This window comes from Pezoporus flaviventris, unplaced genomic scaffold (genome assembly GCF_033815535.1).
Source record: "Pezoporus flaviventris isolate CSIRO_AGI_PZ_B2104156 unplaced genomic scaffold, CSIRO_AGI_Pfla_v1 ptg000093l, whole genome shotgun sequence".
Taxonomy (NCBI): domain Eukaryota; kingdom Metazoa; phylum Chordata; class Aves; order Psittaciformes; family Psittacidae; genus Pezoporus; species Pezoporus flaviventris.
This window is the reverse complement of record NW_026892641.1, coordinates 301,155-324,377: the sequence shown is the minus strand read 5'-3', so window position 1 is coordinate 324,377 and position 23,223 is coordinate 301,155. Positions and strand designations below refer to the sequence as shown.

General features: G+C 44.8%; 1 protein-coding gene across 4 annotated transcripts; it reads left to right on the top strand.

Moving 5' to 3' along the window:
• Positions 1 to 694: 694 nt before the first annotated feature.
• On the top strand, positions 695 to 17,006 carry KCNJ1 (potassium inwardly rectifying channel subfamily J member 1). Of its 4 annotated transcripts, XM_061476233.1 has the most exons (4): positions 695 to 867; positions 2,623 to 2,693; positions 3,124 to 3,198; positions 14,270 to 17,006. In XM_061476233.1, the coding sequence occupies exon 4, from the start codon at positions 14,289 to 14,291 to the stop codon at positions 15,402 to 15,404; it is 1,116 nt and encodes a 371-aa protein (XP_061332217.1). In that variant the 5' UTR covers positions 695 to 867; positions 2,623 to 2,693; positions 3,124 to 3,198; positions 14,270 to 14,288; the 3' UTR covers positions 15,405 to 17,006. The 4 variants fall into 4 exon arrangements, with proteins under 4 accessions (XP_061332217.1, XP_061332215.1, XP_061332216.1 ...); XM_061476231.1 differs by lacking the exon at positions 3,124 to 3,198; XM_061476232.1 differs by lacking the exon at positions 3,124 to 3,198 and having other exon boundaries at positions 696 to 867; positions 2,585 to 2,693.
• The last annotated feature ends 6,217 nt before the right edge of the window (positions 17,007 to 23,223 follow it).

Sequence of the window (23,223 nt, the reverse complement as noted above, 5' to 3'; positions counted from 1 at the left end):
GGCTCCTGACAGAGCTTAATTCCTTATATCTGCAACATAAAAATCCTGTTCCCAGCTTCCTTGGACACCTAATTTTTCTGTGCCTATAGGTAAGATTCCAGGCTTACATCAGTCAATCCCTTAACACCAGGTGCAAAGGCACCCTGCCAAGGGTTTGGGTAATAGAAGGGATGCACATTTCTCTAAGCTCCAAGACAACAGCAACGCAGAGCAAGTAACAGCAACTTTACAGCTATGAGTTAACTCCTGCAGTCAGTCCTCTGCAAATAGTTCAGAGGGACCTTGAGTTCCAGCTCAAATCTGGGAAGGAAAAATCAAAGCAGGAATTTGGGCAAGGGCACACATACCAATATAGCACATACCAAATGAATCCCAAGACCAAAGGGTTCTGCAGAATATGGGAGGTATCAACAGGCATCCAAAACCACACTGCCCATGAAAAGAAAAGAACCAAAAGTAGTCAAGGCACCTCTGCTGTGCTTGTACTGGTGGGATGGGACAAGAGACTGATGTTGGTGACACCAATGTCAGCCTCTTTGGGTAATACTGCATTACTTTCCCTTACTCTGGCAGCTCAACACTTCCACTGTGGCGTTTATCCATCCAGCAGCCATTCCTCTGCCTTTCACATACAATATATAAACTGAGCCACAACGTTAATGAGCCATTGCATATAGATGAGCTGGCAACCAGTCCGAGCTGACACAGCCACACATAAAAGCCAAAGAGGGCCCTGGGCTCTCTTCCATTGATACAGAAGCTGTTGGACCACACAGTTGTGGAAATTGGATTGTGTAGGGGACACGAAGCCAGGCAGCTTTCCCCCTGCCTCCCTTCTGCAGTCAACTTTACTGCTTAAGACACAAGGTAAGAGGCTTAGTGCTGTACTGTTTTCTTAATATCTGATTGAAAAAACCCTGGTGTTTCCAGACACATTGTCCCTTCTGTTTTCTTCCACTAAATTGCCACCTAATGACTACAGCAAGGGACCTAAAGAGTCCCTTCTTGTGGAACAGGATGTTTGGATTCTAGTCTGCTTACTCACTGACTTACCTTCCTTTGGGCAACTCTCTTGATAGTTCCCTTCTCCAGTTTCTGCTCCCATAAAACAGGCTACCGAGGCTTAAGAAAACATTGCCAAAGAAAATCTGTGCTCCTGCTGTAGTCACCTCAGATAGAGAAGGCAGAAGGTGGCGGTTCAGGCATTACTCTCCTCTGGGGATGCCAAGCAGTACTCCTGACAGCAACACAGGGCTGGAAGAGCCTCGAAGGCTATGCAAACAAACTAGGGTGGGATAAGCTGACACACGTTTACAGCGTATTAGCTGTTGTGTACTAACTGCCAGGACTGTTGTTTTAACCCTGTATTAGGACCAGCCAGCCCATCTTCAGCTTAGAGTTGCTTAAGGGCTATACATGTATGCAGTTCACAAGTAGAAGCTCATGGTTTTCACAGCTGTAGCTTAAGTTCAATGTGTTTCAGGCTCCCAGCCATGAGTGTAGAAGTTCCCTGCATTCAGATACACTAAGATGTTCAGCAACTACAGTGCCTAGTTTCTCAAGCTAGCTGTTAAAATAAGGAACCAACCTTAAATTATACTCCATTTTGGGCATGAAAATGCATAGTGCACTTTTCACTTCTTTCATCTCAGTCAATTACTTCTCTCAACCCATACAAACAGCAGCAGGGAAAAAGAAAGACCTGCATATGTGTTAGCAATGAATTTAAAAATCAGGGCACACCACTGAAGGGTTGACTTGTCAGAAAATGGTAATTAAAAGTGTTCCAGCTGACAGTGCTGCTTTAATGAATTATTAGTAATGCTCTCGGAGAGCATTTGATGACAGACACCATAAGAGTTCTTACTTAAACCTATTTTCTGCATGAGGCAACTTCTCTGTACAAGAGAGGGAAAATGTCTATTATAGAATCAAATTATGAAAATAACAATGGTTTGAATGATCAGAATCTTACAGGTACCTCTTCTGTACTGATTGCTCCTATTACCTGTACCACAGCCTTTTTTCCATGGGTGCTTAGCTAGTAACTGCCTCTGCTTCCTTAAATTCTGTTATAGCATCCTAATTAGGTCTAGTGCAAAAGAGTTTTGGTCACCAGCTTCTCTTAACAGTATTATACTGTTTATATTATACTATAGCGACTGACAGCTCAGTTTAAACACCGATACATCAATGCCCAGCTACACCTAGTCATGCATCTAGTTAGACATAGCTTGCTGTTGTGTGTACCAGAACAGTTTGGGCTCCTGGGCAAAGACAGGGCAGCACAAAGGTTTAGGCTAGAGATAGGTGAGCAGAGGGCATGAGCCTCTTGAGCTGTGCTCTCAGGTCAAAAGTGGACACCGTGAAGCTGAGGGGAGTATGTGAGGACTTGGAAATACAGCCCTACTTAGTGGGAGCCATGTGTGGAGCGGGGAAGGATGAGGGCAAAGGGCACTAAGTCTTAAGCATGGATTTGTATTTGGGTGTGAAGGAGACGGGCAGTTGAGAGGTGGCAAGAGAGATGGTGGAGAGAGGCTCTCATGCCTCGTTGCTTTGCACTGAGTTTCTTGCCGGTTTCTAGCTCCATCCAGACCCGTGGTTTGTCCTTCCCTGTTTCAGGAGCAATGTAACAGCAGCTCTGGGAATTCACATTTCCAGCCAGAAGTTCTGTGGACCCATCCCTATAGCTGGTAAGCAGCAGTATGATGGGGGGACTGGGTGGCTCTTGAACAGGGGTGGTCATAGTGGAAGCGCTTCCAGCCATGGAGTTCAAAGCACCCTGCACCTGAAAGCTACTCTTGTGTTTCAACTGTTACCAGCAGCTCACCTTAACACTCAATAACTAAGGTGCATCCTTAAGTATCCGGGCTACAGTAGGATGAGGGGAGTTTGACATGGGAATGTATAGTTACTTTCCAAGCTGTAGCTATGCCAGTTGTTTGTTACCTCAGCAGCATAACACACCGCAGGACATACTAGCACTATATACCCTGAGGCTCCATTTCTTGTCTATGAAATAGGACTATAGTTCACCCTGCATGCTGGAGAAAGGAGCTTTCTAGTTAAGATTCAGAGGGGTTTGTTAGCCCACCCGAGTATCTTCACAAGTCTTTTCTACAGAATAGGTCACTCAAACCACATTCAGGCTGTGAGTGGCTGATGAGTTTGCACACTCCGTACTGAGCGCTCACAGAGGTAAGCTGGTTTTATTCCTCTCTTGATTTCACAGCACAGGGGTTTGACATGTGAACATGCTTTCTCTGCAGTACTCCATGCTAAATGCAAAGTAATTTAAGTCAGCTCATAGTTTAATGAGCCCTCTCAACTCTCTTTTGTGCTGTAGAGAGAAACATGCACAGGGTAACTGTGGAACAATAACAAACAGCCCTAGAATTTCTGTCACAAAGAGAAAAGCAAGCAGTTATACAAGTGACACTCCCATAGGATGCAGCTACCCGTGACCCAAATGGCCACCCTCTCTGTGAATGTCTCCCAATGCATCAAGAGATGAAACAGGGAAGATGAATTCCTTTCACCTAGAATTTGGAGGTTATGTCTAATCTTGTCACCCAGGCTGCTCACACAACCTGGTGGCAGGCAGGTGAGATGAAGGACAGCTCCTCCAGTCCTCTCTACACTAACCCTTGTGTGTCTCAAATGAGCTGCCTGGGCTTTTCTAATATTGAGGCATAGAGCAAGGTGAGAATAAATCCTTCACCAGGCTTATACCACTTTACCAAGAGTCTGGAAATCTCAAACAACATCACAAAGTCTGCTACATAATTGGGTTCTATATGAACTAGAGCAACCAATGCAAGACTTTAAAAAGCTTATCAATATCTGAGCTAAGAGCCTCACTTTTGCAAGTAATTTAGTCCCAGGTTCAAATAAGGCACTTAAGCAGAGACTTAGCTCAAAATTGAAGTCTTGGGTCCTATAGCTCTTTGTGTAGCTCTAGAAACTGGTAAGTTTGAGGGGAGTAATTGGATGGAAGTAATTCAACTTGAAATGCCAGTTTCTTACAACTGAGAAGAACTCTGAGGCACCTGAGCTACTAATGTGGGCACTTCAGTAAGTTCCCTTAGATTGATGGAGTGAATCAGCACCATAGAAAATTCCAACGTGACTTAAGCTCCTAAATGAATGGAAAAGGTATAAGATGCCTGTGCACCAGAAAGGAGACAGCAGGCTATTTGTAAAGGGTATCTAAGAGTTCAACATTCCCTTTGCTTTTCTGTCTGGTTTTGTCTGGAACATAGGGACCTCCTGCAGGAAACACATTAAATGCTGAACAATATGAGGCAGAAAGAGCCACTGAGCACTTGGTGATAGTGTGATTTAAATACAAAGACTTGCACAGTGTGGGAACTCATAATAAATCTCAAATTAAGACTTTGATTTGCAAAAGTATCTGCAAATCAGCTTAATATTTGTCCATCTCAGAGCCGTACTATGCATTCCCCCGCTTCACCCCTTGCTGAGAATATTAAAATATTATGCACACAGAAGCTTTTCTTGGATAATAAACAAGTTTCTGCCAAGATAGCAATCAGGCATCTCTCATGTATAGCCTCCTAAAAACCTTAGCTCTGTTCTAACTATAGCAAGCTGATGCTGTGTTGCCAGTCCACAGCAACACATTCAAAAGGTCTCAAAGCCTTTTGAAATCATTGCTTTTATCCCCACAACACCATTTTCCACTTCCACCTTACAAATAGATGGGGAAGCAGACACAAAGAGAGAACATTTGTCCCACAGTACACAAAAAAACAGTGAAAAGCCAGGAACTAAGCTCAGATATTTGGACCCTGGGGAATGCTTTATTCCTTGACCGTCCTGGAACCAGAAGCCTTCTTATTAGGGCAGATTAGTTTGTTTATGGACCGAGATACAGTACACTCACTACGTTTACTCTTTGCTGCAAAATAGCAAGGAATAGAATGTGCTGAACACTGGTCTCTGACCTCAGTAATAAGTTGATTTAATTGGGTTTGATTTTTCAAATGTAACATCTCAAGTCAGCCAGCAACTCTGGAATTAGCATCTCACATCTTAACACAAGAGAGATTTTAAAGCAGCATAAGGAGATGAAGTCCATGCCCAATGAATTTCAAATTACACCAAGGATGAACTCAGCCATATGCATGTCAAACTAAAACTATGCAGGCTCTGAGTGCAGCAAGCAGCAAAGTTATTAATGGCTTACATTTGCTATTAAGAATGCAAAGTAGCTATTTTACACCCAGTTTGTTCATACATCTCTTCACATCAATGACTCATGTGATGGGTCAATAATTCACTCAATGCATACTGAAAGCCAAGAATATCTTGCAAGTCAATTACACTTAGGGAAATAATTAGAAACACAAAAGTAACTGAAGGATTGGAATAGAAAAAGCTCTGCTGCTGAAACACTGCAGCCCCCAGGGAAAGCAGACTGCTCCTGTCTTTAGATTTGCAGCTGGCGCTCCCCTACATGCCCCTTAGCAGAAAGCAGGAAATTAGCCTTAAAAGGGGCAATTCTAGTATTTCAGGGAATACTCAGGTTCTCAGGTAGCTAAAAGCCATTTGCTTCCTGCAGGAGATGTGAAAGTAGGACGCTAAGCAAATACTGCCTACTCAGATTTGATCCTTAAGATTTGCTCCTGAAATATGTTTATCTTTCATGGCATTCAGTTACAATGAATCACAGGAACATTTTAACCCATCTACTAGGCACAAGCAGACCCTGATTCGCCTGCACAGCATTTGCTTCATCACAGCACTGAATGCCTTTAATACCTCTGAAGAAACCTCTGAAGTCAGGCTTTTTCACAACCCATGTCTTTGGAACACAAACTGACCTTAAAAGCCACAGCAGGAGCTGCAGGCTATGCTATACATGCCTCCAAAAGGCTGTTACCCACAGCAGGATGCAGCAGCCAAGAGAGACTGTAAGGGGACAAGATGTATCTAGACAGCTTGGTTGAACATCATAGAAATCCGGCTTCAGGAACCAGAGACAGGACAAAACCTGCCAATCCAAGTTTGCAGTGCTGCCAGCACTTGTGAAACAGAGCAGAGCAGTATATGATGACAAGAAATCTTCCAAACTACTGGTGCCTGATGCTCTTATTGTTGAGCTTCAACTGATTAAAGATGCAGCAAGTGCCAGTCTACCTGGCAGCTGTGACATGACGGACTTGAAGGCCCAGTGAGCAGGGTAGGGAACACAGAAGATCAACAGGTAGCAGATGATGTGCTTAAATAGAAGCTCAGAACATCAGATGGGCAAATACACAGAGGACCTCCTGTGAGCCTGTATTACCCAAAAGGGTACAAGAAAACACACATCTGTTCAGGAATGCAATGAATCGTTTCCCTTTCTATCAATTCTATGGTTCCATCGTTGGTTTCTTTGCTTTTTAGATGTACAGTAAGAATTATGAGGTTACATTCTCCCTCCCAGATGCTCTCATTCCCTGTGTTACTAGCTATGATCCACCTTTGATTATGGCCATCAGGGTGGTTCTTTCTACTTCTAAGGTAAAAAGCAAGTTCAAGACAAGTAAGTCCCAAATGCCTATTAATGGAGAGAAATCTGGAATGATATTCCTTTCAAACACATCTGCTGGAAAACTGAATGACAGACAGGACAAAGAGGAACCTAACACACGCTCACAAAGCAGATGGGCTCTTAATGTTCCTAAGATGATCTTCAGTACAACTTGATGGCAAACCAATGCCAAATCAATGCAAATAACAGAACCAGTGAACAGACAGACAAGTAGCAAAAGAAGTGACAGTAGAAAAGTGCTCTATAAACTGTACATGCTGGGTTCGCTTCTGAGTGTGGTAGTTACTAGAGGAAGGGGGATGAGAAGCGCCAAGACACATCACAGAACTGGCACTGTCACATCACATGCCTTTAATCTCTGGCAACTAAGACATGGAAAACTTCTTTACCCACAGCTCAGTGATCTAAACTACCTAAGGAGAGCACTACACACATACACACACTTTCATCTTGAGAGAAAACCTCCCTCGCTTTGTTCTTTGTTTACCATAAGAAAGCAATAGGATCAAGTCTGAAAGAACTGTCTTCAGGGTGGAAAAAATAGCAGTAATGTGTATTTATAGCATATATATTCCTCTCACAATCCTACTGTCTGAGAAACACTCAGGGCTGGTTCCATTTGGGAACTCAGGCTCCCAATGGGAGCCTGGCAAAGCAGGGATTTGAATGTGGCGTATCAGGATCACCATGCCAGTCCCACCCACATTGCTATGGGTTGGCTTATTGGCAACAAACCAGCACAGCATAGTGGGTTTTGCCAGTTTAGAAATCAAAGTCACCTTGATAGCCATAAAAGACTGTGATACTGAAATTACAGCCTAATTAAAGATAAGGACTGCAATAGGACGGTGTTCTTAGCATTACATGAAAATATTCCTAAGCTTCTGACTAAGATAACCACACTGCTTACCCCGGTGCTATAAGCAGATGAAACACTGCAGCAGAGTAATGAGACCATAGCATGCAATTCATACCCTGAGTTCCAGGCACCTTTCTGGAGCACTGACAGGCTATGTACAGTCTGTATCATAAAAACACAATAGCAAAAACTCTTCCTACCGCAGTAACATCCAGGCTCAGCGCTCATTTCCCTTTTCCTCACCTTCCTCAGGCTCACACTGAGGGAGCATTACAGACCTGACAAACAGGACATCAAAGCCTGTCTCTGAGGTGGGCTGAGCACAGCAGGGCTAGCAAGGCTGTTGTGGTTTTTTCTGAGTATTGTTCTCCTGTGTCTGTGCCCTGGAGCTGTGAAGTACTGCAGGAAGACTTCTATTACAGCAACATTTGCTCTCTTGCTTTTGTTCCTTTAGTACTGTGCAGAGTACAGAAAGAGCAGTGTCATGCTTTTCTTGTGCACTGAGTAAGCAAGAACCTTTTTCCAACCACACTGAAGGTGTTGCAGCAGCGCTAAGTGTTTTCTGTCAGCAAGCTCCCCCACACCCAGGGCTGGGTCCTTTTCGGGAAGGTACAGAGGTGACCTTTAAGCACCATCAGTTTGAGTTTACCAGCACTTTGGAAAGAAAAAGCATATATGAGCAAACACTTTTACATGACAACGTGATGCCAATGAGATACCTGGAGTTCAGATGCTGAAGCAGGGTCAGAACCGTCAGAGCTCGCAGGTTTTGACTTTGGTCATGGCCTCTGATGCCTGTGTCAGCTGCCTCTCAGCCTCCAGGGCTTCTGCAGGAAGCCCTTTTGCCACCCCGCACTGGTGACTGAGACCCGACATTGCCAACCTGTAGAAACAAACTGTGGGTTAATGATTCAACCCCTTAACTGCAGCAAGGAACAGCAAAGTGAGAGAACATGCCGAATTGGTTCACATGACTCTGCCCATTTTCCCCAATGACTTTTACTGAGGCTGTTCATGCGGCATCACCTCCCCAGCCCACATCTCACTGCACCACTGTTCTTTGGTGACAGCTTCTGCTTTCAGTCATGCAGGTAGAACTTGGCACAGGCTGCTTTCCCACACGTTATTTAGAGTGCAATGCCTTTTTGTGGCAACAGAGAGGAAAAGTAACTAGACAAAACCTGCCTTTAGAAAGTTGGTGGAGAGTTAAATCCTTGATCTTTCTTCCTTTTGCAACCCCATCACATACAATTCCACTGCAATGAGAGGCCAAAGTAAAAAAACAAAACCCAAAGATATCATTTGCTTGAGAAATTTCTCCCAGAAAACCGCTTCTTGCTAAAAACTTAATATTTCCAGGGGCGACCCAATTGTCTGAAAATAGAAACAGCTCTGTTGAGAAAGCCTGTAAAGACAGCTTAGCTCCCAGTTCTCTGCTCTCCAGAGGCAAGATCCCCAGCATGACTGCATCTCTCATCATCTGCTTGCATGAGAATTGTCTGTCACTGTACAGAGTGCTATGGGAGCCATAGAATTAGTCTGGCACTGCAAAAACATCAAATAGTGACGCCTTCTTTTATACCATACCTGTCATTTACTCCTCAGTCAGCTGAAGCCTTTAGACAATCTCCCCCAGTAAATGCAGCCATGGATTCATTTTGCGCAGCACCAATGCAATGTTACTCATTGTTAACAATGACAGTAATGCGCCTTCACTGCTGTAAATCCTTCATTTATACACCTGAAGTAAGTTTGTTAACCTTTGAAGACCTCAAACACTCCGAAGCTTTCAGAAAACATGACTTGCTTGAGTGTTCACTGCTGCAGTGCCTCTTCTTTCATTTATTCATTTGCCTGTGTTCTCATGAATGAATTAGTTCAAGCCAACATGGCGAGGGGAAACTGCAGCCTGTCTTTCCAAATACCACATGCATGCTTTGTGAGAACCTTCCTGGATGTTTGGTATTGGAAGCAGGACTCCAAGGTGCACCCAAGTAATGCTAGAGCTGCTCAGCAGCAGAATACATCCAGCAGCAAGCTCTACAAAGCACACTGAGAAGATACAGTTTTAAAGCAGAGGGTCAGAACCCCCCTGCTAAAGGGTGGCAAGGTATGAACAGCATTGTGAAGTGATCCATTGAGTCTATACATCCCATGCATGTCAGAGCATCCCTTAAACAGTCAGGGCATGGGGGAATCAAGGGAGGGGATAGCACATCTTTGCCATATCACTGCTGGGGTGGGCTGGGACAATCCTGGGTCACTCGGGTTAAAAGACAGCAGGATGAAACCTCCCCCCTATCTAAAGAGGAAGGTTGGGTACTTAAGAGGACTTCTTCAGTAGGTACTCGCAGAAAGCTGGCTGGATCATACCTGTGCGCTTACAGTAAGCCGAGATGAAAGACATCTGCTCTAAAGAGACTCCATATTCACAGTGGAAGTGATGTCCTAATGCACAACACGCAGGCAGGCACCACCTCACCTTTCCTCCTGAAAATGGCCATGGGAAAAGGCATCTGCCACTAATTCTGCAGAGCAGGAGAGATGGCAAGGCCAGGGTTAAGATCCTTTGGTGCATCCACTCGAAATTCCATTTGGAGCTTAGGCTGGCAAATCGTAGTCAGTTGGGCTGGAGCTGACAAGGCTCCCAGATTAACATGTTGAGCTGGATCACAGGATCCTATTCCCCACATGGAACTGGCATTTCAACCGCATTCAGCGCTCAGATCTGCTACCAGGAATAAATAATGACAACACTGCCAAGTCCAAGAAGAAAGCTTGCTTGCATCAGCTTGCCAGGACCTGTCCCTTTGCTGATGTGTCCATCAAGAATAAAGTGGGCACGGAGGATGGGGTAAATCAGATTCTCTTTAGACGTGCCCCTAGGGCTGACTGGCTGCTTTAGGCAAGCTTATATTTTTGCTCTACTTTGAACTGGTTCAAGAGAGGGCTTTGACAGTCCTTGATTCTGATATAAGCAGCAAGACAGGGAGATAGGATGCTACACCTGTCATCCCATCACAAGAGGCATAAGCCATTGCAGCTAGTAAAGGACAAAGGAGCTGTACTCTCCAAAGGGCTCAGTAGTAAAGCACCCAGCAGATAATACACCATGAGACCAAGCGTTACTGTTTGCTTTTCTAATAAAAAAGGGGTTTATAAGATATTAAGAGTTGGATCTTTCACATTCTTTGTTCAGAGAAAGTTCAACAGAAAGAAAAACACAGAAAGATCATCAGAGTTCTGAAAAGACCTGAACAGGACTGAAAAAAAAAAAAAAATAATCCTTTAGCTCTGTATCCCCCTTTCTTCTCCCTAAGCTTCTTAGAACTTCCTCTGAATCCTGAACAAAGATGGATTTCTAACAAAAGCTGGGTTCAGTGGGCTGCTTTTCATTTCTGCTGTCTCAGTTCTGCCAACTTTGTTCCTCCATCCATTGCTGCAAGGGAAGAAATGTGTGTGAAGCCATGGATATGAGAACTTCAGAGAAATAGCAGGAGAACTTTGTTCTGGGCAGGCTCCTGCCAGACATTAAATACCTTCCCTTTCCTTCAGTCACTGATCTCCTTAAGTGCTGCACGTGGCTGAGATTAAAGCTATTTCCCTGGATTAACGTGCTCTGCACACAGCGCTGCACAAAGGGTTTAGCCAAAGAACAATTAAAGAACCATAGAACCATTTAGGTTGGAAAGGACCTTTAAGACTGAGTCCAGCCATTCAAGAGCCTGGTCATTTCTCCCCAGTGTTTCAACCCAAAACAACTGAAAGCAAGTAAAAGCAAAGAGAATCACTCAGTTACATCTCTGAGCTAGTAGAGGAACTCCAGCTGCTACATAGCCATCAAGAACAGTTGTGACTGTCATTACCTACTTGCAGGAACACAGAGAAAGGAACTGGTAGAAATGCATCTCCAACGAGTGACTTTATAGGCATCTATCAAATATACTGGTAGGTCAGTTCGGAAAGATCAGGAGTTTGAGAACAGCAATCTAAGAAGCTTCTGCTTACTCCGGTGATCACTGTGAGTTACAAGGCTGCAACAGGGAAACAGAAACTCCTTGTTTTCCAAGCTAACCTTGACATGTCACCTTTACTCATTGAGTAGCTTTATTGGCAAATGCCCCATTCATTTAAGAATGAGTAGTACAGCTTTATAAACATGCAATGCCTGCAGACAGCAGCAGCTTCAACTCCTGCAACACAGAATTTCACATGCAAGACAGACATAAATACCATGCTTATTTGGGCCCAAAAGGAAACATACCCTGGTAAATATTAGCTAAGATGTAGCTGGGTTATCTTCACCGATTTAAACTGAAAGGACTTTAAGCGCTGTATTATACAACTCGCTTTATATAATCTCTGGGCAGTCTCTGATCTACTCGTAGCATGCTTAGACAGAAGAGAATTTTCCTCCTGCTGAAGCACATCAGCACACTTCAGTTGTGTGTGGGAGCAAGAAAGATTGGTTGAAGGGAGAATTCCTTTGTCATCCTGCTTGAAGTAGGGTGTAATTCTTCTGCTTCTTTGATCTATTTGGGGGTAGCTTAAGCCAGGCTTGTAAAACAGCCTCTGAAGTGTGCAGTTAAGATTTAAGGAGGCAGGAAAAGAAGGGTAAAAGTTGGAGCTCTGCTTCCCAGGTTCCAGTCTGATAACCATGCTGACCAGCATGCTCTCTTCTGTCATTATCATCTTTGAATTGTACCTCCCAATCCTTGGTATGCCCATGCAGGGTTTGATGGACAGGGTGAGGCATCCCAGCATTTCAGACAGGATTCTGGTCGTGACTGTGTTCATGTTGTTGCAGGAAAGGACAAAATGCCTGTGACAGCTGCGGAGCCATATGGCTTTGCACAACAGGACTGGTAGAAGCTAAATAGTGGAAAACTTCCCTGCGTAGTGTGTTGCATGAGATTATTTAACTGGTGCTCAAACTATGCATTAACATGAACATATTAAAAGCACGTCAGGAAAATAAAACTTGAGGATTGTTTAGAGAGTGACCTCTTTGCCCCCTTCCTGGGATACGCGCTTAAAGTTTAACCTTTGCCAGCTACAGTCACGGCCAGTAAATGCAACGGCAAAAGCTTAGAACAGTGAACAGCTACATTACAACAAGAGTGACCTTCGTTTTTTTTTCATCCTCATTTTAATGAGCAGAGAACTGTGATTTCAGGCCAAGTACAGAAAAGCAGCAACTGTATGAGACAAAGTCATTCTCAAGGCTGCTGCCACAAACAAGGACATCAAATAAAGAATTTACTTCTGGCTTTGCCAAATGTAATTAATTTGTACTTAGACTTCATCACTGATAATTTAATACACCCCCTTTGCTACCGACTGCCATAGCTAAAGGTATTCTCTGGCTGCTGTTAATGATGTCTAATGGAAGGATTTCTAGTTTAGTTGGCTACAATATCAGGCAGCTTCTCTGAATTAATTTAGATGCCTACAGAGTAAAATAACTTTGCCAAGCAGCAGCTCTCATCCCCATGGGAGCTTTACGAAGGGCAGCGGACCCTCAGAGAGTGCAAATGCCTCCTTTACTGTCAGTCAGGAGTCAGCTGTACAACTGGCACAGGCAGTTATCTAACACTGAAGTGGCTCAAGTTAAATGAGACACATTTCACACTACATAACTCACACCAGTATGTCTAATCCACTACATGCCTGTGGGTTATCCCCATTCTGGAGATATAAAGTTAGGGCTTAAGGGAGCTAAGCTACTCTCGCCACAGATATTCCAGCACATTACTACCCCTGAAATCAAGTAAAATTAGGGCAGCGCGTTTGACAACTGTTTGAGCCTGAGCACTTTGCTTCTAGCCAAAAAGGAAGCCTGGATGGGACAGTGATATGATGCAGGGTTTTAGGTAAGAGCTGTAGCTTGACTGCAAACATCATTCCTAAGAGCTGTTTCCCAATAAAAGGCTGTGTCACGGTCTATTGGGAAGGGCAAATGCATCTGTAAAGTGACAGTAGCAAACGATCACAAAGCCTCCAGCACCTCCTATCTGAGATGCACTCAAGTCCAGGTCCTTCTAAAGAAAAGATCATCCATAGCAGATGCAGGTCCCCAAAACAACCAGGTCTCTGCATGTCTGAAGACACTCTACCCTTAGACACAGTAAACTCAGAATATCCTATGTGTGAGACTGCAGTGAGACTACTTTCCATTCAAGTTGTTCATGTCAGTTCTTTTTAAGCAGAAATCTGGTGTCCAAATTGAACCCTAGATGAACATATCAGGCAACCTCTAACCTGCCAGTGGATCAGCCTCTCCCGAGGCCTGCACGTCTGAGTCACTAAGACTGGGAATTTTCCCAGTGGAGGTTGATCCGAATTGGAGTCTGAACACATCTGTAGTATTTTCTCCATCACTGCCTCTTATTCCCTGGGTCTCTCGTTAACATGGCCAAGCATAAAGGACAAAATGACACAGAGCTACCCTTTCCTTTAAGGATGGATTTCTGAATCTCATCCTTTAGTCTTCACATCATCTTCTAAAAGGCAGCAAGACCTCCACAAAAACCAGCCACCTGTTTTCCAATGTATGTCCATGACAGTTACCTGCTTCTCTGTGCCTCTCCTCCTACTCACCTAAGCAGAGGACAATATTAACAGTTGACTGAGCAAGGGAAAACGATAACTTTTTGCTGGAATGCTCCTTAGGCAAGAAACTGGTATTTTCCTCATCTACTTACTGGAACTTTTTCCCACCAGCTGAGGGAAAACATGCAAATGCTTTTTCCTAAACAAGTGTCTTGGGATATCATCAGTCTTTGCTTCTTGCCTGCAGGTATAAATGAAACCTGCATTACCCATAACCTTTATTGTTTCTTACTCTCCAGAACACTACCAACAGAGGGAATGTTCAGCTACCTCCGGAAACGCTTTGCCAGCCACATCAGAGAACGGAGCCGGCGAAGAGCAAGGCTTGTTTCTAAAGATGGAAGGTGTAACATAGAGTTTGGCAATGTAGAACAGTCAAGGTTTGTCTTTTTGATTGATATATGGACAACTATCCTGGATCTCAGATGGAGATACAAAATGACTATCTTCATTTCAGCATTCTTAGGCAGCTGGTTTCTGTTTGGTCTCCTCTGGTATGTCGTGGCATACATACACAAAGACCTGCCAGAATTCAACCCTGCCATAAATCACACCCCCTGTGTTGACAATATCAACGGCCTCACTTCAGCTTTCCTGTTCTCCTTGGAGACCCAGGTAACCATTGGTTATGGCTTCAGATGTGTCACAGAGCAGTGTGCCACTGCCATTTTCCTGCTCATCTTCCAGTCCATCCTGGGGGTGATCATCAATTCTTTTATGTGTGGTGCCATCCTGGCCAAGATATCGAGGTCTAAAAACCGGGCTAAGACCATCACCTTCAGCAAGAATGCTGTCATCAGCAAACGTGGTGGGAAGCTCTGCCTCCTTATTCGGGTGGCAAACCTCAGGAAGAGCTTGCTGATTGGCAGTCACATCTATGGAAAGCTTCTCAAGACCACCATCACCCCAGAAGGAGAAACAATCATTTTGGACCAGGTCAACATAGAATTTGTAGTTGACGCTGGAAACGAAAATCTCTTCTTCATTTCCCCATTAACTATTTATCATATCATAGATAAAAACAGCCCATTCTTCCATATGGCAGCAGAAACCATTCTACAGCAAGATTTTGAATTGGTGGTGTTTTTAGATGGCACTGTTGAAGCCACGAGCGCTACCTGTCAAGTGAGGACATCCTACATCCCAGAGGAGGTGCTCTGGGGTTACCGCTTTGCTCCCATTGTGTCCAAGACCAAAGAAGGGAAATACAGAGTAGACTTCCAGAATTTCAGCAAGACAGTGGCTGTGGAGACTCCCCACTGTGCCTTCTGTCTCTACAATGAGAAAGAAGCTAAAGCCAAAGAGAAGAAAGGTTATGACAATCCTGGGTTTGTCTTGTCAGAAGTTAGTGAAACAAGTGACACTAAAATGTAGTTCCAGATACTCATGGGACAGTATCTTCGCTCATAATGAATTCAGTCTTGAGGGGATTAATAACTTAGGAAACCAGAAAAGAATACAGACTTGGTTTTACTCTAAAACAGCATTGATCTTCTCAAAAGCTTCAAATCAAAGAGTAACAGAATACCAGTGATCACCAGAACACTATGTATTCCATAGAATTTCTATTTTTATACCAATGGGACATTTTATGAAGCTGCTATGTTGGAATGCCTAACTCACTTAAGTTCCCAGAGGCAGGCAAGTCTGTTAAAAAGCCTGAAAAGATGGAGAGAAACTTTAGGACATGTTAAAGACATAGCTGTTGGAATAGGAACATGGAAAGGGGAGACAGAAGGCAAAGCTATAGCAACCTATGAGACTTAGGAGCCAAAACCTCAGCAGATGTATATTTCTGGTTGCCAAAGTACTCTATGAAAGCAGACTCTCTGGCTGTGGAATATTTGAGCACTTTTGAACACTTTGAAACAATCCCTTCTTTTTTTGAAGGCTGGTACATCTACCAAAATGGGGCATTATAGGATGGTACATGCTGGGGAAGCTAGGAAAGATGAAGCTTGGGCTATTCTGCTGCATCTAAAACTCTAAACTATGACTTCTCTCCTGTGAAAGCCCTAGATTCCTTCAGGGAAAAATAGCCAAATGGAAACTGAAAGTGAAAAACAAGGAGAAGCAGAGACCTGCTATGGGAGACGAGGAATTTTGCAGTTTATTCCTGTGTCACTTCAGATACTCTTCCTTCACTTCCCCAGGAGCTGGATAACTGTGAAATTGGGAAACATCTGTAGCCAGAAAGAAGGGGAGGTGAAGAACATGCTGCTTCGTATCTGGCAGGGAAGCAATTCAATGAGAGAGGAAATTCCCAGCTCTAGATGTGTCCACACTGCAAATACAGATTATCTTTTCCTTTGAAGCACAAAGGTCCTGTAAAAACAAAAACGCAGCAATGGAGCCTCCCACCAATGGTGCCTTCACATTTAGTTCCAAACCATCCATCTCACCACAGCAAGATGTGCATCCCTACAGGAAACAAGTCCTGCTCAGTAGCAGGGAACATTTTGGGGTACGATTGTTGACATCAAAGTTTCAAATGCAACAAGAAGCTTCAGTAACTTCCTGGTGAGCTTCCACTTCCTCACAGCCTTTTTCCCCCCCCTCCAACTAGTTCTTCTGCTGAGAGTCCAAGTGGCAGACCAAAGGAAGAGGTTTTGGGGGAACCCTTCCCAGTGACGTGATGCAGCTCATCTGCTTCCAACGCTGTGGTAAAATGGAAGTGCCTTTATAAAAGCTGCTGGACCGAGCAGTTTTATAAGAAGGGGAGAATTGAGCAGGTCAAATGATGACAAGACAAAGTTATTTTGCTGATGAACATAGTGTGAGCATGGAAATCAAACTCTGGGAACAGAGAGCCTTCAGGTCTCAGTCCCAGTGTATTATCAACTTCTGTTGGTTCAGAACAAATCACTTTAGTAAGTATCTCAGATTTGGCATCTGTAACATGGGACAGAAAGTACTTACACTGTACAGAAAACAATGGTATGAACAATTATGTCACTAAAGCACTTTAAAAGCCAACTCTCAACAGTCTCAGTCTTTCCGCTCTTCCATGTGTCACTGTTACACCCTTCACCTCCAGATGAAAAGGTCAGCACAGAGTTCTGTTCTCATCACACATGAGAGTTACTAGAAATGGCTGCACTATGGCTGGAACTATGGAATGCTTGAACCACCAGCTGACACCTTCAAGGTAATTCACAGATCCTGACCCATGTTTTAAGGGTACTGGTCTTGCAACCTTGCAAACTAACGTTGTCAACTGGAAAATACTTTTACAGTCCCAACTACCATAGCATTTGAGCCCTTCCAACCATCAGTGTACCTTGGAAGGGCAGTTGTGCCATCCTCCACTCCGAATGGCACACCAAAGCAGTGGCGAGTGGCCATCTGTAGAAATCTAGGAGGGAGCAGTGAAGTGAAATGAAGTCTCAAGAGCCGCAGGCTTGTCTGAACCAAAAGGCTACTACGCTGCTCAGTCCTTCCAAAGCTGCTCTACGTTTCCTTTCTAGGCTTCCTGTACAGTTGTCCTGTGAGTGATTTCCCTAGAAAGCAGTACTGTCAGGACGCAAGGATTTCAAGTTACCTCTTACTGCCAGGAGAAAAGATACACCAAGATGCCCTTAATAGAAGCAGAAAGATAACCTGCACTGTACAGAAAAGCAAGTCAATGGGAAATCCATTTAAAAGGTCAAACCCAGGTGTGCAGTGAGGAGACCGGAAGGATTCCCATTTTCTTTTTAAGAAAAGCTGGTTTGGGATATTAGTATTAAGTGGAAAAACCAAACAAATCCTACTCCAGTGCCTGCCTGAGAGCTGGTGTACACCTCCAGAGTTCAAAGGGTCCCTAAACAACACATTCAGGCACTGCCTTTGGAAAGCCACCTCAAAATCCCAAACCCCCAAGTTCTTCATGACACAGCTTTTTAACCATTTGTCCTGTCACTACAGCACAAGTGCATGTCTAGAAGTCCTAAGTGCTACCACAACTCAAGTAGAATATGGTTGATCTCACCCTAAGGATGAGTACCTGCTGCTCACTCGATCAGGACAGTTGCACCTGCCTCAAATGCTGTTGTGCTGCCTACCGTAGAGGAAGGGTGACTGTGTTTTTTACACATGTTTTGGCATTACAGAGGGGGAACCGGCTATTGCATGAACAGAGAAGATATGAGGGGGTCAGATCCAAAGCTGACAGGGCCATGGCTGGGAAGATCATACCGGTACCTAACTGGGAATCTCGGAACAAAGCCCTCATCCCTCCCGTCAGCCTCCTGCCGACTGTCACTCCAGGAAACGCCTGCCAGCCCTGCACCAGGCAGGAGATAGAGCTCTGTAGTCAGAGCCCAGCAGCAGGAGAACAATGAGTGGAATTTCCTCTTTCTGTCCAGAGAGGGTTGTTTGTCACCACAGAGATAAAAGCCCACGGCAGGGAGAAAGGGTTATCGGGAGACATGCGGCACACGGTGCCACTCAGGACAGACTCCATAGGAAGTCTATTTTGGGGGCTGTCACCCCTGCTGCCATTAAAAGAAAGTTCAGTTGAGAGGATGAAAATAAACTTAATCTTGCTGAGCAGAAGTGGCTGGAGGGAGCCACAGACCCGATACTGGCAAACGAAGCCCTTTTCTACATCTCAAGCCTTAGGGTTCTGTTCTCCTTGTCTGTCCATCCAGCCTGTCCATACTGTCCCAGCAGCAATTAGCCCTTTCCACATGGAATATGGAGGCCCAAGAGCCTACCCAATACAAAGCAGAGGACTGAAGAGAAAGTCCCGTCTCTTTTTCAGGAGAAGAAGTCAGACCATGTACTTACTGCTAGATTAAGGCTGTGGAAGTGTCAGCCAAGCAGCTAGGGTTTGGGATTAATGTGTCTGCACTAAGCTTAATTTATCTTCTCATTTCACAAACAACTGTTTCTTCTACTGTATTTATTTTAAACATTCATTCAAGCTGTGCATAATATTTCAATCATTTTGAAATGGATTTGCCCTCCTGCTGGCAAATGAATAAGACATCCTGCTGACTGCTGGAGAAAGGGCCATGAATTAAAGTCACTGCTTTTACTAAGCTGACATGTGCTAGTTAGCTGCATCCACACCGCCTTTGGTAGTAACTGGTGAAAAGAGACCCCTAAATGCCACTCCTCCTACTGACTTGCGTTGGATGGAATGTGGTGGACTGCTGCTAACTAGCTCCCAGCAACAACTGCAAGGATAACTTCTGCATGTACCCACTTCCTTGTAAACTCAGCTACTCACCCATAAACAAGTCAGCAGCATGCAAAGACCTGACAAGTGAGAGCAGCTGAGGCGTCACATCCTCTTTCCTCTCCCCCAGCAGCAAACCGATGTGGTTAGACTCATGCAAATTCAGCTGGGAAGAGCCTTTATTTCCCCTTCCCTTTTATTTTGCCCCCCCCCCCCCCAGTTCACCCCCGCCTCGAGCTGGCATGGTGCTGGCACAATTCCTATTCCCCACACAAGCAAGGAGAAACCACAGCACAAGGAATGTGAGCAGAGCCCCTGCCGCAGCAGGGACAGGGGAAGCTGAGGAGGCTCCTAAACTCTGTGGTTAGTGTGTGCCTACAGCTTCTCACTGCAGCCTGGGGAACCTCCATCACCTGCCCTAAATCACACAGATAATGTCTGTGAGGAAGGCTAAAGGCCTCTCTACTCGGCTGCTAGAGCACACACCATGTCTCCTGTGGCCACAATGACATTCCTGTGGTGGAAGCATCTGCAGGGGAAACTTGGGACTTGAACAAACTCACTGCTGCACAATCACATTCTCCCTGCTGCAGGATGTGGACAAGCAACGAGAGGCTGTAAATGAGACAAATCACACTTTGCAACTCGTTTTAGCCACACTTAAGCGTGGGAAGCATTAAAGCCCTTGCTCTCCCGGGTGACCGCATCCCAAGCGAGCTCTGCAGGGATAAAGTCACCGCATTCTCCTATTAGGACAACCCACTCCCGAGGCGGGTTAGGATGCTAGAGACCACGCAGGGGTGCTGTCGGGGGGGATGCGGGGGATTCCCTACAGTGTCTTCTGCCTTGCTGCCGCTGGATGGCAGCCCTTACCTCCACATGAGCTGCACAGCTCCAGCACCCCTTGGTAGGGCGGCGAAGTTAACAGGGAGAGCTATGGCAGTCTGGAAAGCGCAAAAAGCCAGGATTTATTGGGGCTGTTCCTTGTTTTATTACACAAAGTTTAATGCATTTAGTGACTTGCTTTTGGCATGAGATCCGCTGGCTGGATGTATTTAGCCACTTCACAGAAGCGTTGGGAGACCTGAAACTCGCTGCAGTGAATTCAGAGGTGATGTGGAAGTGGAGGGTTGGGGGCTGTAAACATCTAAAGCACCCTCAGCAGAGTCTGCAGTTAGGTGGGGAGAGTTAGGAACAGCAAGGCTGGATCTGGGGAGACCTGTACTCCATATGCAACCGTTCTGTAGCTTCAAGCAAGTCATCACTCTCTGCTTTGAGCCTCAGTTTCCCCAGCATTAACCAAAGCAGCCGCACAAACCACCTAAGGAAAGCTGGGAGTTCCAGCTCTGTGTTAGCTTTGCAACAGCGCCCAAAAGCATCTGCTCAGCTGAAGCTCCCCTTGGATTTGGAAGTGTTCCTGGTACATTACCGAGCCTACCGACACTCACACAAAGGATTCACTGCTGTAGACCCATTTTATCCCTTGACAGTATCTAGAAGCCCAAATCACATCCATACCTTTGTGCTCCTATGCCAGGAGCTTTGCCAACAACCCCAAAGCCCCCTGATCCCTGCTCCTCCAAAACACTGAGAGGAGGGACCACAGCCCAGGGCTTTGTGAAGATCCCACACAGGCAGCTTGAGCACACACCCCAAAAGTTTTGTACGCTCCATAGGAACCTCCACCTCTCACTTGTTTCAGCTTAACACTATGGTACATCAGCCCTATGGGCCCTGGGGATGACAGAAAACCTAAGAGTGAGGGGTTCAGGTTGTGGCAGGTACCACTTCCAACAGCCAGAGCACAACCAGCAGCCACACAGAGACACTTAGAAAACCCACCTTGTGCTCCTCAAGGAGCTGGAAGAGCTGCTCATCCCCACTTGTGGTGTGATGTGACTACAGCAGCCTGTAGCAGAGGAGACTCCTTTGGCTTGCACGTCGGGCTTTGCAGCAGCAGGGAAGTTAAAGTAGCTCCAGCATCAGACTTTACAGCTCCAGGAGACAGCAAGTTAACAAAAAGCCAAAGTAAATAACAAGTTTGAAGCAGTTCCTGGAAAGGAAGAAGCAAGCTCTTGTGTTGAAATAGCTGCACATCAAACCTCTAGAGGCCCTGGGTCATTCTTCCTCCTTCAGCAATACAACCTGAAATAGAAAATAACCTACTGCTATCCTTTTCTACCTGCTCCTAAGCAAGGTGCACCTAAACCCCCTCCTCTAAGAGAGCCTACCCCAAAAACCTTCCGGCTTATCTGCTGCAGCTGTTTATACTGATTGAAGGGTCTGTTTAGGTGTAAACAATCACTGTCACCATCACACCTGCTTGCACAGTGCCCCATTACACGTGCAAGGATTTCTACCTCTCTAGATGAAACAAATCACAACACACAAGGTAAATGAAGTGTTGTGTGGAATTCTTTCTGTGACCTTAGTTGTCTCCTAGTTCTTTTCTAATGTAATGGGAAAGTCTGAGTTTTATTTGCAGCGAGTTCTGCTTTTACAGATGCAAATCATAACATGGATGTTATGCTAGGTATCATGAAAAGTATACAAATAGGGTCTTTGAAGTGAATTTATAAACCCCAGTCCCCTTACAGCTCTAATTAACACCAAATGCAGCAACGCTCAGTTTGATGTGGGAGAACATCCTTTGTTAGGAAGCAGGCTGAAGGCAAACAAACTCATTTCACAAAGGTCATTAAAAATACTCTATCTGCCCAGCAAAGCAGCAAGTAAATAGCTATTATTGTAATAGTGCAACAAAGCAAAGCTGGCTCCTTTAACCTGGAATTTACAAACCAATGGCTCTTTTCTGCTGGTGGTAGGGGTGGGGAACAGCAGCTGGGTTCATCTCTAATTAAACATATATTTAATACAAAGCTTCAGGCATAGTCATTTACTCTCATTGTGAATGGTAAGAATAACATGAGGTATTACTAGACCAGTCCAGTTTCACATCAAATATTTGCACCAACAGAATTTACATGTGGTTGACATCCCATTAGTTCTGGAGTATGCTTGTTGGGCAGCAGTATGACAAATGCTTCCACCTCTTCACTAATGGGAAGGTCCTGGCATGGGGAAATCCCTCTCCCTTGCATTAGATGCGTGTTGGATATCTGCAGCTGTTTGGAAATTCACCTTCTGAGTACGACTCTTAGGTATATAAAAGCAGTTAAGCTGCTAGAGGATGGGTTCTGGCATCCAGGGATTATAGGAAATATCTGTTTACAGGAGGTGAAATGTAAAGCTCATTCTAGTTTGGCATATTTAAGCTAGATCCCATTCCCTGTTTGAGCCTGGGGAGGAGAACAGAAATACTGGGTGAATACTCAATCACTAGAAATTAATAGCTAAATTACCACTGATTTCAATGAGAGCTGAGCTTCCTGGTGAGGTTTGAATTCTGAACTTCAGTGCAAGGAAGGTTTTCTGCCATCCCTGTTGACTCACAGCTCACAACCATGTGATCCCAGCCATCTGTTTGGTAACTTTTCTGACTTAAGCCTGAAATATTTGAGTTCCATCTGCCTGCTCCTCCTGGGAAAAGCAAGAAGTAGCATTAATACCATCAAATTCCTTGTTTGTTTTCTCTCAGCGTGTCCCAGAAATGTGGGTTGTGAGGGGAGATGCCCCTGTTATCACCCCTAAAGCTTCAAAGATGGCAAAGTCGGGCTGCTATCAGGGTACAGGTGCACTGCTCCCATCTGTATGTTATTACTTGTCCTTTACCTGAGGAATGGAATAATAAGATCTTATGAAAGAGCTAAAAGGTGCCTGGGAAGTGCCTCACCAGTCTGAGGCTGTCTGCACACTGGTGTGAGATCTCTTTGCTTCAAGATCTCTTTATTCCATGGGAATGCAGCCTGCTGTGTGCAGCAAACTCTATCTAAAGCTGAATATTAAGAAATCCTAGCAAAGACTAATACCACCAAGTACCCTGAAGAGAAGCATTAAAAGGAAACAGGACCTGTGCTATGGATGCTGCTGATCACCTTCCACCTCAGTCTGGGCTCCTTTGAGGTATTG

What these genes read in the sequence shown, in the direction of transcription:
- KCNJ1 (XM_061476231.1), top strand. Translation starts at nt 14,289, where the DNA reads ATGTTCAGCTACCTCCGGAAACGCTTTGCCAGCCACATCAGAGAACGG.